At 38.2% G+C, this 15,115-nt stretch overlaps 1 protein-coding gene across 1 annotated transcript; it reads right to left on the bottom strand.

Annotated features, from left to right (window-relative positions):
- Positions 1–340: 340 nt before the first annotated feature.
- Positions 341–1,173, bottom strand: LOC131631375 (18.2 kDa class I heat shock protein-like). The gene has a single exon (XM_058902168.1). The coding sequence runs from the start codon at positions 967–969 to the stop codon at positions 499–501; it is 471 nt and encodes a 156-aa protein (XP_058758151.1). The 5' UTR covers positions 970–1,173; the 3' UTR covers positions 341–498.
- Between the last annotated feature and the right edge of the window lie 13,942 nt (positions 1,174–15,115).

Here is a 15,115-nt window from a genome sequence, read left to right as displayed (position 1 = left end):
ATGAAGACAAAGGAATGTGTCTCATTGTATATTTGAAGCTAGTTTATTGTCACACATGATGTAACGAATTGTCGTATATTTTGATGTACACCAGGTCAAAACATTTTATATATGAATTTATTTGGATCTTTTCAAACTTTTGTCGGATACCTAATGAAGCAAGTATACTTGGAGAGTTAGACTAAGTCATTTGAAAATTTGAAAGATGTTAAGGTGAAACCGTTGAAAATATAAGGTTAGGTAAAATAATGAGTTTGTATATATGCAAGGAGGACTTGTACTAGTTCAATAGAATTTTTGGATCATGAAATTTTCGTATTTCATATTTTTTTAAACAAAAGTTTATTCACATAAAATTCTGGAAATTACAAAACATATTACATGATTTCATTTTTTTTTTCTTTCATACAAACAGTACAGAAACACACAAAAAAAAAACACATAGTAAGCATTATAATAAAGCAAAGAACGGATTCAAACACAGAACTCGATTTTGATTTAGCCAGAGATATTGATGGTCTTGACTTCAGGTTTCTTCACTTCTTGTTTAGGGACTGTTACAGTGAGAACACCATTCTCCATGTTTGCTTTTATTTGATCCATTTTAGCATTCTCTGGTAATCTAAACCTTCTCATGAATTTCCCACTGCTACGCTCCACGCGATGCCATTGATCGTTCTTATCTTCTTTCTCAACATTTCTCTCTCCGCTTATCTGAAGAACGCTATTATCTTCAATCTCAACCTTCACTTCCTCCTTCTTCAGTCCAGGAAGATCCGCCTTAAACACGTGCGCTTCGGGAGTCTCCTTCCAGTCCACACGTGTGCTCACAAATGCTGAATTATCAGCAAAGGAATTGGAAAGTGAATTGGAGATTGGAAAATCTTTGAATGGATCCCAAACATCAAGGGAAAATGGATCGAGAACGTTGCTCCTTCTGCCACCAAAGAAACTCGGAATCAGCGACATCCTCTCTTTGACCAGGTTGATGAATTATTATAGTGATGAATTTTGTGATTTGCAATTTTTTGATGCTTTGCATGCCGATAGGTGATGTCGTATTTAAACAAACTACAGGATCAATCGAGTGTTTGCTAGAAAATTCGAAACCGTTTGGCAGTTTTCGCGCCAGCAATAGCAGAAGAATGTTCTAGGTTTCTAATTGGGGCTAAGTAGAAAGTTCTAGAGAGCTTAGTATGAAATGGATGAGAAATCTATATTCCACTCTCAAATTATACATGCTCCCAACCAAACCTATGAAAAGACCATAATGTCCAACCAATTTTTATTACTGCGCTTTTAGAAGTTTACGGGAACAATTGGCTTTTTCAAATTTTTAAAGAATACAGAAATTTCATTTGCATATCGAAAATTTGGGGAAATCAAGTAAATTTTACGGTACTCTTTTGTGAAATTTTCGGTATATTCTATCAAAAATTTAGAAATTTATGGTATTTGATCTTACAAATTTCAAAAATTTCGGTATATTCATTTACTAATTTTTATACCCAATTTTTAAAATTTCCAGTACCCATAATCATACCGAATATTTCAAAATTTTCGATATATCTATTTTTAAAAAAAATGCTAATTTCTTAATATTTTTAAAATTTTGTAGTGAGGACCACAAGCAAGGATGGTTCTATTGTGGGACGGGTCACTGATAGAGTCGATGCTCTTGCTAGAGCTGCTAATGAGGTGCATACCTCAGAGTTACGTGTTGGACGTCTTCCTTCAATCGGTTCTAACCAAAAGCGGATGCGGAGCAGCAGGAGGTAAGGGGGTTCTATGCACCTCGTCTCCAGACTGATAGAGCAACCACTATTGTGGAGGAGCAGGTAGTTCAGGTTGAGGTGGTTGAAGTTGAGGAGGCGGTGCCAGAGGTTGGGGAGCATGTGGCAATGGTTCGGGAGTCGGTGCCTGAGGTTGAGGTAGCTGGGGTTGAGGATTCGGTGCGGTTGAGGAGTCAATAGCTCTGGTTGGGGAGTTGAAGACTGAGGTTGAGGTGGCTGATGATCAGATAGGTCAAGAATGGCTGGTGTAGGATACAAACACCACTACCGGTGCATTTACGGAGTCATCAGTACACACTGATGGAGCTTTCCTCGGAGGACCTTCTAACAAGTCCGTGTTGACTGAATACACTGACCATGTCGCTTATAGGATATGGTAGGGCGAGGTATGTAACATTACTTAAGTGCTTAATTTTTATTATGCAATTTGATTTATAATAATTTGTTTTAATTGTAATTTTTTGTCAAGAGCGACCAATGTTGAAGGTCGCTTCTCACAGGTCGAAGTTAAAGAACATCCCTAAGAGACCGATGCCTGAGCAGGTGAGGAGGATAGTTGAGGACTTCCATCTGATGGACTTTGCTGGATGCTCCTTAACAATGATGGACGCCTCACTATTATCAGCTTTTGTTGGGAGGTGGCACCCGAAGACATCATCCTTCCATCTTCCATTTGAGGAGATGACAATGACCTTGGATGATGTGGATGCCCTATTTCACCTTTCGATTGTTGGTACGTTTTTCACACCAGTTCATAAGGACCATGCGAAGGCGGTGCGCAAGGTGATTGACGCTTTTGAGAATGATGAGGTGGTGGTCCAGTGTGAGTTGGTGAGAATCGGGGCTTTCACCTTAGGATGTCTTGGTTGAGGAGGACTTATCAGGAGCTTATGGTTGCATGGAGGTACTAGGATGCCGCTAGGGCGTACATGCTACATCTAGTGGCATGTACTCTTTTTGCAAACAAGTATGGAGATTATGTAGATGTTCGTTATCTCCTTCTATTCAGTACCCTTGACACCCCATGTTGGACTTGGGGAGTGGCGGCATTGACGATGCTGTACACGGTGCTTGATGCTGCATCTCGTCCTGACACTAGACAGCTTGCTGGTTACCTGAGCTTGTTATAGGTATATTATAATATTTTACTTGGTTTTTTGTGTTTTATTATAATTTATCTGAGCTTGATGATATTTTTGTGCAGTGTTAGATCAAGAGCACTTCCTTCACATCTGTGAGCGGAAGATCTAGCGTGTTGCGGTTGCTGACCCATGTGCGAAGAGGTTGAAGGCCAAACAGGCCATTCCAGGAAGGTTGATTGAGTACAGACGGAGGCTGAATGCTCTAATGTTGGATGATGTCATCTGGACACCATATACAACTCACCACCCTCATCGTCCTTTTGATGTGTCTTCCTTATATTTAGGGTATGTCAGATGGGAGAGCCACGTGGCTAGACAATTGCCTGAGAGGTGTCTACGTCAGTATGGTTATACACAAGGAATCTCACGTTCGGTCCCAGAGGCTACAAAAGGTGGCACTGATCGATGGTTTTAGAGTCACATCATCAGCTCCCCCCGTAAGATCACAAATACAACCGTTGAGGTTCAACAGCCTGGGCAGTGCAAGGATGGATACCTAGAGTGGTTCCTTAGTGTGTCACACCCTAGGGTCATACCACATGTCGCATTATCTGATGTTCTAGGACCTTCAGGTACCATGGAGTCTTTCGATCAACCACCACCACCGTCGCCTCCACCTCTCGCAAGTGACTAGGACATCCACTTACAATTCATCGTCGTTCACTTAGATAGCATAATGGGTTTGGTGAACGCTGATGGCGAGGTTCATAGTATTTTAGCTAGGTTAGCTGATGTTGCCCGTGGAGGGCTTATGTAGATTTTTTTTTTATGATTGTATTATATGTATATTTTGTACGGACATCTTTTTTATTGCATATTCTTTTTTGCTAGTACATGTTTCGAGTAGATAAAAAAATAACATCAATAACAAACAAACATAGTTAACAAACATCAAATGACAAACAACAAACATAAATAGTCCGAAACATGAAAACATAGGCACTAACGGATGACTCTAGACGTTTCAGACACTTCATTATATCGTCCACAGATCTTTGGATCTACGCATCCAATTCGATCAGACCTTTAGCTATCCTACGGCGAAATGATATCCACATGGCCTTCAAATCTTCATCATTTTTCAACTTGATTAAGTTGTATTTCATCCTTCCATTTGTATCTATCCAGTCCACCCGAAACTCGATCTTTGTCACCCTTCTATTATCGGAATCAGAAAGTAAATTGTTCAACTTTTCTTTCAAGGGGGCAAAGGATTCAACGTCATCTGGAATCTTAGTTTGAACAACATGACTGCGGCCATTGAAATACACAAATACTTTAATCAAATACTGGGAAGAGGCATTTTGTTGAGGTATGTTATCCAATAACCCTAAGACCCCTATTTATACAAATGGTGGTGCATTCTAGACCACACATATGTGTCGGTGCAACCAGGATCTTCCAAAAGTTTCAGAAAAATCTCAACCGTTGAAAAAATCTAATATTGAAACATACCAGATATTTTAGTTATAATGAAATTTCCGATAATGTCTGAAAATTTTGAAATTAACGGTATATTGGAAATTTCATTATAACTGAAATTTCTAGTATGTTTCACCTGAAATTTCAATATAACTGAAAATTTTGGTATATTGTACAGGAAATTTATCAGGTTATACTGTAAACTTCGTTTGAAAATTCTTTGTTTCTCACCAAGAATAAAATTGGAATAAAAAAATATGGGATGTGCCATGAAGGGTGGCATATAGATTTCTCGAAATTGATCACGCTGATTTTGGCTTGGGCTTTGAAGCCCACGTCCTTTGAATTTGGGCTAAAACGAAACCTGTGCTACATAGGCACCCTATCTAACACCTCTCCATAATTTTAAAATGTTAATCATGTCATTCTCATGATTTACATATTTAGAGTAAAACTTTTGTAATTTTTTCTAAATCATAATTTCCAACTATCTTTTGTTCTTGGTTGTGGGAAGGTTGAAAGTTACAAAAATAAATGAAAGTTGGAAGTTACTTGTAGTAGAAGAGTTGAGTGTCTATTTTGATTGATATATGTGCAAAGTGGTTCTGTTTGAAACATAAAGGTTAGATGCGGTATTCACAACAAACATGTAGTTGATAATTTAGACGGTCATAACATACTAGGTTGTCTAAAACTAAAAAAAATTGTGAACGAAGGGTAATTCGTGGCTCTACCAATGCTTCCAATATCACGGATTTCCCTTCTCATTTTTGCTCTAATATAAATTTATATTATAGAAAAAATATGGAGATGGGATTGCATTTTTCCTTTAACCATCTGGTTCAAAGAAGCCTAATGCAACAAAAGGGTGTTCTATGGGTTTAACACTTGACGTGTCTCATGCATATATAATCATCATTTTTCACTTTTGTTTCTCTCTAGTTTCAGGAATTGTTTCATCTTCTTTTTCTTTCGGTTTTGGAATGTTAAGGACGTGCACCACTTTCAATGTTGTGAGAAGGATTTTTTTTCTGCCAATGAATAAAATTCCCTCCATCGAACTTCTCTAATTTCACAAAGTCAAAAGTCATCTCTTTTAGTGAAGCAGCTATTGAATAAAGACAGATTGTTCCTTAAGATTGTTAGAATATTTGTTCTTGGGGCTGCTGCAAAATTAAGAGCATCTCCAACTGTGAACTCATTTTTGGGTTTTTTGTGGGACCTATTAAGCCACGTCAGCTTAAAACAACTCAACTAATTTTTCTCTCCAATTGTACAACTTTGAAGAACTCATATTGGGTCTCACAACTTTACTTTATATATTAATATTCTATTCATATTAAATTTTATATCACTTAAAATAATAATAAAAATAAGTTTTTGAAAAAAATCTAAAAATTAATTAATGAATAAAATAATGAAATTGTGAGAGAGAAAATAAAAGTGAAAAAATTGTATTGGTAACGTTGCATGTTTTAATATTGTGTTAATAAAAAATAGAGTTTTAATAAAAAAATTGTGTTGGTAAAAATAGAGTTTTAAAATTATGTTGGTAAAATTGTGTTAATAAAAAAAATAAGTTGAGAAAACAAAAGAAGCAAATAGAGTTTTAATATTTTAATATAAAAAATTGATGAAATAACGTTGCATGTTATTAATCCGTTGAACAACGGTAGCAATGCTTTTGTCAAAAAATTTGCTGCCATGCTGGCGAACCATGATGTAAAACCTCCGCTGGAGGTGGTCTAAGAATAAATTGAGATGAAAATAGATAGCATAGCTTAAACACCTTTTTGGGGTAGACATAAAAGCTTTCGCGGAATAGGAAAATAAATTTGTTCGATAAAATTCCGAAGCATATGTTTCCATACTAAACTTAAAGAACAATTCTCCTCCACTATTACAGGGTGTAAATGCAAAGGGGAGAAGATGAAGATGTAATGTTCAGGGAGAAACTTTGAATATGCAAGTTTCCCTCGTATACTCATTAACCAAAGCCAAGGTACAGTGTACAAGTATATAGAAAGCATAATGGGCCAGAGGCTATCTAAGCAGCAAGGCCCAATACAAATAGAGTACCATAAAGCCCAATAAACCTAGTCTTCTAATACCCCCCCATAAGCTTGAGGGTATATGGAATGTAACCCAAGCTTACAAATGTTTGTTTTGAACTGAGAATAGTCTAATGGTTTGGTGAATAAGTCTGCAAGCTGTTGGTTGGAAGATACAGGTAGTAATTGGAATAGTTTCTGTTGTAGCTTTTCGCGTACAAGGTGACAATCGATCTCGATATGTTTTGTACGTTCATGGAAAGATGAGTTGCTTGCTATGTGAATTGCAGAAGCGTTGTCGCAGTAAAGAAGTGCCGGTTTTTTGAAAGTGATGTGTAGTTCGTGCAGTATGTTTGTTAGCCATTGTAGTTCGCAAACCGTGGTAGCCATAGAGCGGTATTCAGCCTCAGTGGAGCTACGTGAAATGGTGGCTTGTTTCTTTGATTTCCAGGATATAAGGGAGTTTCCAAGATATATGCAGTAACCTGTGACAGATTTGCGTGTTTCCGGGCAAGTTGCCCAATCTGAGTCGGAGAAAGCCTTCAGTTGTAAGGAAGAATTGCTGGGAAAGAAAAGGCCTTGTGCAGGAGATGACTTGAGATAACGTAGGACACGGATAGCAGCGTTGTAGTGCAAATCAGTGGGCTTGGACATGTGTTGGCTTAGTTGTTGAACCGCGTAGGAGACATCAGGGCGTGTGTAATACGGTGAACTGACTTTTTAATAATTGAAATGTCGCGGTTAAGCATGAGTCGCCACCGACTTTTATTTTATCCAAACTAAATCAGAAAGGCAAAAAGAAACAGAAAAAAAACCTTTTAAAAGAAATCTAAGTTCGGGGGGTAATTTATGCAAAGGGAAGGTGTAAGGCACCCTTTGCATCCATGGTTTTCCATGGGCTCTTAATTGCTTTGCTTGCTCGTTTTTCAGAAAAAAGTAGATGAAGGAAGAAAATGGACTTTAGCTCGTAAATGAGCGTAGCCAGTTTTTTGGAAGAATTGTGAGAAGAAATATTAGAGGTGAGCATTGCAAGGCAATTAGGAGCAATTACCTTAAACTTAGATGATAGGTCTCTTTTTAGCCTTTCAGAATGAAAGGGTCTATCCTTGCCATAAGAGGGCAGGAAGCCTTTCGTTTGGAGTTTGAAGGGTCATCGAGTTATCGTTCGCCCAAAGACTGACCCATGCCATAGAGAGGCAGGTAGTCTAAGGGGAAGGATCAGAATAGCCTTTCGTAGGCAACCAGAAGATACCTCAGCCTTTTTCGTAGGGTCGAGGTCATGTTATTGTATCGAAGGCAGCATCATTTTAGGGTCTCATGACCTTTTTATCGAGGCAACATGGCTGAGGTATCCTCGTATTCGAGAGACTGGCTATTCTGCAAAAAACACAAGGCAACAAAGGCAACAGGCAACAAGGCAACAGAGAGGGTTACCCAAAAGTGTGCGTGTGTGCACCAATCATGTGATTATGTTCAAATATTTATCTTTTAATTAGTCATTCTAATTCAATTAACGAGTTGCACTCCCTATTTTACTAACCACGCAGTACATAGTAATATAAAGCAGTAACGGGGGCGGGAAATCGTAACCAGTGGATCCCTTATCAGGGTTTGATACAAGTAATAATAAAAGAAAAATAAAAGGGGTAAAATTTTAGGGTTACCAAACTCGTGGCTTTGGCAATTTGACAAACCCTGAAAAGGCAAACAAAATAAGGTGAGTGCATTTATCGGTTCGAAGGCGAACACTGTTAACCCTAAAAATAAGGATATAATGTATTTAAAATAAAATAAATAAAAGTACTTAGCTTGATTTGATCTGATATGGTTGATAGTTGGAGGAAACTTCGGGGGGCAACCCTGAAAAGTCAAGGCAAAAAAAAAAAGGAGGTGAACAGCAGGAAAACCCTAAAAATATAATCATAAAAATAGAAAATTAAATTAAATTAAACAGAGTACTTAACTTCGGAGGTTTGTTGAAGGTGCGCACTCGAGGCAAATCATATTGCTAATCCTGATCATACACAAAAAGAAAACAAAATCAGTGTATTGGAATGTTCCTCGTAAACCCTGATTAGGGCGAAAATTAATCAAGGTTCGTAAAATAACCAAAACCAATTAAATTAATTATTGGTTTACAATCTAATTAATTAAATCGAACAAGAAGAATAAAATCAGGCCAAAACATTTTTTATGCATTTTTTTGGAATTAAGATAAAATATATATGGATTATTGAAATATATAAATATAATACCCAATTAAAATAAATAAATATATGATATTAAGAAAATAAAATAAATTTTAAAGAAAATAAATATTATTAAAAAAATTTGGTTTAGAAAATAAAGACAAATATAATTTTTATAAGTAAAAAGAAAAAAACAAATAAAAGGCATAAATATATATATATATAAATGATAAAAAAAAAGGATTGTATAATTAAATATAAAAAAAATTGGAAATTCTTAGCTTTGATTCAGTGTGGCACGTCGCTGAGGGAGTATGATGCACTCGCACTCCCAGATGCGTTGGATTGAAGTGGGCGAAGATCTGATGGACGAAAGTGCGTGGACGTGTCATGTGAGCGTGGACTGGCACGCACTGGATCCCTCCGTTGGCCACAAGTTTCGCGCGCGAAGGATTTTGAATCCAGCCAATCACATGATGACACGGCGTCATCTTCTTCAACTGAAACCTGCAAATTCTTTTTTACACCGCTTTTGGCACATGCGCTATAAAATAGCGTTATCTATTATACCTGCAAAATAGCGAACAGTACCTAGAGGGCAAAGAAATATTTCGCGAGAGTGCCATTGAATTCGTATGATTCTCACGAACTTCACTGTGGCCTTAATTTAATCAACAAATACTTATATCGAAAAACCCCAAAACAAAACTCCGAAACCCTAATTATGGCGTTCGGTTCAAACAAGCATGAAAACGTAATTACACTTCCAGAAACGATTAACACATCACAAGGAACACATATATACAATTGAATTTGAATATGGATGCATGGACATAGAGAATCGAATCAGTTTAGAACTCGGTTAAGAACGACTTACAGTGCCCGATTCGTGTGGTTTCGTGACTCGAAAACGATTGGGAATCGTTTAGTAATGTTCAGAGAATGGATTGGGATCAATTAGAAGCCTCAAATTCCTTTGTAACCAAGAATTGCAGTTTGAGTTTTTCTTGATCTTTTTGGCTCGGGTTAGGGTTCTCTAGCTGCAGAATTCTGTCCCCTTTAGGTCTGCCATCCTTGCTTATATATGGGAGAATGAATTAGGTTAACAAAATCAGAACAAATCTTGTTGAATCTTTTATTTGTAATTTGGAAAAATTTGATTGAAATAAATTTCTAAAATAGGCCAATGTTAATCCAATCTTTGCCAATCTTGTTTCCATGAAATTGAATCAAATATATCATTTGAATAATGATTGAATATGATTGGAATTAAAAAGGAATTCAATCTTTTCAATTTTCTTCAAATATTGATTAAATATAAGATTTAAATGAATAAAAAATTCAATTAAAATCAAATATTCAATATATTTTCGTGGCTTTGAGATTTTGGGCTCTAGGATACTTGAGGATCAAGATTGGATTAAAAACACTTGGGCCCATTTGCTAAAATATTCAAGTTTCTTCACATTTTTCTTTCAAAAATTGCCTAACTTTGACAAGGTGTATCTCCCTCAATTTTTGAGGTATGGGGGTGTTCTAGGACATTTTGGAAACCTTGGAGAGTCCTCTAACCAATGTCTTTGGTTCCATATAAAAATCTTTTTTCATTCTCATTTTATGAGCTTTTGAAAAAAGTGTCTTTTTGTTGACTTTTGAAAAGGACTTGTAATGTATGAGGCCATAATTCTTAAACCATTGACCTATGAGTTTTGATTCTTGTACCATTGGATAGAGGAGTGAATTCCCTTCAAAATGAGCTTTGGTGGGAATTTTTCTGATGAAGTATGAATTTTTGGTGAATTTTCAAAGTTTGGTTGACTTTTTCAGTTCATGCCAAAAATAGTAACTTTTGACTTTTGACTTTTCTGATCCTTCCTTGCATCATCATGATCAACCTTTGATCAAATGATGATTTTAGGGTTATGAGGATGTTGTTGACCACATATCTTGAACTTTGACTGTATTTTGACTTGAAATGACTGTTTTGCCCTTGTGGATCGACTGTTGACCTAATTATGATTTGAAGGACCAAACTTGTTCTGTTTGACTTGAAATTCTATATGGAGATACTTTGGGATACTAGGGACCTTGTTGAACCACCCTGATCCACTGATTCACTGATTTTCTCTAGAATTAGTCAAACCCTAGTTTGGAGCTTCTGTGTAGGAGACTGTGTTTTGGAACTTTGTGTTTCAAATAGCATGGGCAAATTTTGGGGTATGACAGCTGCCCCTGTTCAATTGTCTTAGACCTGAAGATGTAGAGTGGTCTGTATGCCAGTCGGTATCTGAAGGTAGAAGATGATTGAACATAAGAATACCAAGAAATTTGCCCTAGTTGAAGTAGGGACTTTTGTCGGAGACGGGCTTTAAAGATGCCATCCGGTAGTTGAAATTTGAGAAGATGTTGTTGATCGTGTCATTACCGTTCGTAGTACATGAATTAGATCTTTGGAGAAATAATCGTGTCTACATCGTTCGTGATGATAGAATTAGATTCTCTTGTCGTGTCAGCACCGTTCGTAGTAACTGAATTAGACTGTAGAAGCAGTTGATCGTGTCCACACCGTTCGTGATGATGGAGTTAGATCTCTGAGATTTGATCGTGTCAGTACCGTTCGTAGTATCTGAGTTAGATCTTGGAAATTCTTCGGTCGTGTCTTCACCGTTCGTGATGATAGAATTAGACCTCCGATAGCTTGATCGTGTCAGCACCGTTCGTGGTAGCTGAATTAGATCTTGGAAATGATCGTGTCATTTACTGTTCGTAGTAAATGAATTAGATCTTGGAAATGATCGTGTCAGTACCGTTTGTGGTGACCGATTTAGATCTTGGAAATGATCGTGTCATTTACCGTTCTTGATAAATGAATTAGACCTTGGAAATGATCGTGTCAGTACCGTTTGTGGTGACTGATTTAGATCTTGGAAAGTCTTCGGTCGCGTCTTCACCGTTCGTGATGATAGAATTAGACCTCTGATAGCTTGACCGTGTCAGCACCGTTCGTGATAGCTGAATTAGGTCTTGGAAATGATCGTGTCATTTACTGTTCGTAGTAAATGAATTAGATCTTGGAAATGATCGTGTCAGTACCGTTTGTGGTGACCGATTTAGATCTTGGAAAGTTGGAGCATGTACCTGTATTCTGCAAGAAATAGAGTTAAACCTATGCAATGTCATGATGCATGGGTTATGTAATGAGCTTCTCAAAATAAATGAGACGCTTTGCATGTTATGTATGAATTTTTATGTGGTAATGTATGCGATGTATGAATATATTTATGATATGTGAATATGATTTATGTTGCCTTGATTGAGAAAGATAAATCTCTGTTTTATTGTAGTCTGGACATCTGGTTTGGTCTTGAAGATGCTTAGTTGGGGGTTTATGATTTCGCTTGGGGATGGTTAGTAGCTTGATGTGCCCTGACTGGGGACACAGAGAAGATAAGGATGAACCTTGTTGGGGAGCCATGCCTTTATTGTTGGCAGACGTCTCCTTAGTGATTGCTCTGTGGGGATCTATGCTACTCGACATGCGGGAGGATTTTTGATTACCTCGGACATTGTCTTTTTGCCTTTCCTACTAATAGATTGCTACCTATTTCTATTGGAAAGAGAAAAAATGGATAAAAATCATGTTCATATGCATATGCTCATTCAAAATCATTATTGGACGTTTGCGTATTCGTAAAGAAAAAGAACATTTTGAAATAAAGAAATAACTTGTATTGAGAAAAGCCATAAATAGGCAAAGTGAAACATATTGTGTGTTTTTGAAAAGGTAAAAAAAAAACAGAAGAAAAACATAGCTATGTAAAAATAATCCTATTGAGTTCCCACTCTGCTATTGCTATTATGTCTTCGAGCATCTCATCCCATGCTTGTTGGAGGAAGGTGATTGAGTTGATCGGAGCCCTTTGAACTTGTTGTTGTAGACGCATTTGATGAATGATGGGAACGAGACATAGTCGTACGCTTGATCCTTAACTTTTGCCTAGACCGCCTTTTTAGGTTTTCAGTCTAGCAGGATACCCTTTTTTGCCCAAGTCGCCCTTTCGGGTTTTCAACCTGACGGGTGTACATATATATTTTTTTTTTTATATATATCCCTAATTTTTGCCCAAACCTTTTTGGTTTGCCGGGATGCCCTTACTTTTGCCTAGGTACGTCGACCTAGCGGGTCATGTTTATGCGTAGTATTTTTTGACTATGTCTGTGTTCACGGGTTGTGGGAAGTCTTCTCCATCCATAGTAGTGAGTATCATCGCTCCTCCAGAGAAGATTTTCTTGATAACGAATGGCCCTTCGTAGGTGGGAGTCCACTTGCCCCTAGGATCACCTTGTGGTAGAATTATTCTCTTTATGACCAGGTCACCAACTTGATAAACTTGTTGCTTGACTCTTTTGTTAAATGCCTTGATCATACGTTTCTGATAAAGTTGTCCATGACAAACAGCCGCAAGTCTCTTTTCATCAATCAGGTTTATCTGATCTAGTCGAGTCTGGATCCATTCATCTTCATCTAGCTCTGCTTCTTTCATGATCCTTAATGATGGTATCTGAACCTCAATTGGTAGCACAGCTTCCATCCCATACGCTAGTGAGAACGGGGTTGCCCCAGTCGATGTGCGTGCAGAGGTACGGTAACCATGGAGAGCAAACGGTAACATTTCATGCCAATCCTTGTACGTTACAGTCATCTTTTGCACAATCTTCTTAATGTTTTTGTTGGCGGCCTCCACAGCGCCATTCATCTTTGGTCTATAAGGCGAAGAATTTTGATGTTTGATATTGAATTGTGTACAGAGCTCAGTGATCATCTTGTTGTTCAGATTGGTACCATTATCGGTGATAATTCTTTCGGGGACGCCATACCGACAGATGAGGTTGTGCTTAATGAATCGAGCCACCACATTCTTGGTTACGGAGGCAAATGAAGCAGCTTCCACCCATTTAGTGAAATAGTCAATGGCTACCAGAATGAAACGGTGTCCATTGGAAGCGGTAGGCTTAATCTCTCCAATCATATCAACGCCCCACATCGCAAAAGGCCACGGAGCAGTTAATACATTCAGAGGGACGGGAGGCACGTGTACTTTGTCGGCGTATATCTGGCACTTGTGACAAGTTCTTAAATGGTGGTGGCAGTCTGTTTCCATCGTAGACCAATAGTAACCTGCTCTTAGAATCTTCTTGGCCATAGTATGTCCACTAGAGTGGGTCCCAAAAGTACCATCGTGCATATCTTCCATGATCTTTTCAGCTTCCTTCTTGTCCACACAACGAAGCAGGGTTGAATCATGGTTGCGCTTGTATAGAGTCCCATTGCTCAGAAAAAACTTGGATGCAAACCTCCTTAGGAACTTTTTGTCATCGATGGATGCCCCTTCAGGGTATTCCTGGGTCTCGAGGTACCTTTTTACTTCATAAAACCATGGCTTCTCTTCAGCCTCGTCGTCAACTATCTCATAACAATATGCGGGTTCGTCGTGCCTTTCAATGATAACCATAGGAGCCTCATTATCCCAATTGACTTTGAACATAGATGACATAGTAGCTAGGGCATCAGCTAGCTGATTTTCTTCTCGGGGGATATGTTCGAAAGTAATCTCTTCAAAATATGGAATTAAGAATAGTACAAATTCTTTATAGGGTATGAGGTTAGGATGTTTTGTATCCCATTCCCCTTTGATTTGACTGATTACTAAGGCTGAATCCCCATATACTTCCAAGAATTTGATTCTTAAATCGATAGCCGCTCTGAGCCCCAAGATACATGCTTCGTACTCAGCCATATTGTTGGTGCAGTCGAAACATAATCTCGCGGTGAATGGGGTGTGTCCACCAGCAGGAGAGACTATTATAGCGCCAATGCCATTACCCAGTGCATTTGAAGCTCCATCGAAAACCATAGTCCATCGGGATCCTGGTTCAGGTCCTTCATCCGGACCAGGCTGCTCATAATCGGTAACAAGCATCACATCTTCATCTGGGAATTCAAAGTTCATCGATTGGTAGTCATCTACCGCTTGTTGTGCCAAATGATCTGCTACCACACTACCCTTGATTGCCTTCTGTGTAGTGTATTGGATGTCATATTCTGTTAGTATCATTTGCCATCTTGCTATTCGTCCAGAGAGAGCAGGTTTCTCGAACACATACTTGATGGGATCCATTCGGGAAATCAACAACGTGGTATGGTTCAACATATACTGTCTCAGTCGGCGAGCAGCCCAAGCCAAAGCACAGCAAGTTTTCTCGAGCAGTGAGTATCTTGTTTCACAGTCGGTAAACTTTTTGCTAAGGTAATATATTGCATGCTCTTTTCGACCAGACTCGTCATGTTGCCCCAGTACGCACCCCATTGAGTTCTCCAACACTGTTAAGTACATAATTAGAGGTCTTCCTTCTGCAGGTGGTATCATGATCGGGGGTTCTTGCAGATACTTCTTTATTTTGTCAAAGGCCTCTTGACATTGGTCATTCCACTTCACTACTTGATCTTTCTTCAGTAA

This window comes from Vicia villosa, unplaced genomic scaffold (genome assembly GCF_029867415.1).
Source record: "Vicia villosa cultivar HV-30 ecotype Madison, WI unplaced genomic scaffold, Vvil1.0 ctg.000816F_1_1, whole genome shotgun sequence".
Taxonomy (NCBI): domain Eukaryota; kingdom Viridiplantae; phylum Streptophyta; class Magnoliopsida; order Fabales; family Fabaceae; genus Vicia; species Vicia villosa.
This window is presented reverse-complemented; position numbering and strand designations above follow the sequence as displayed.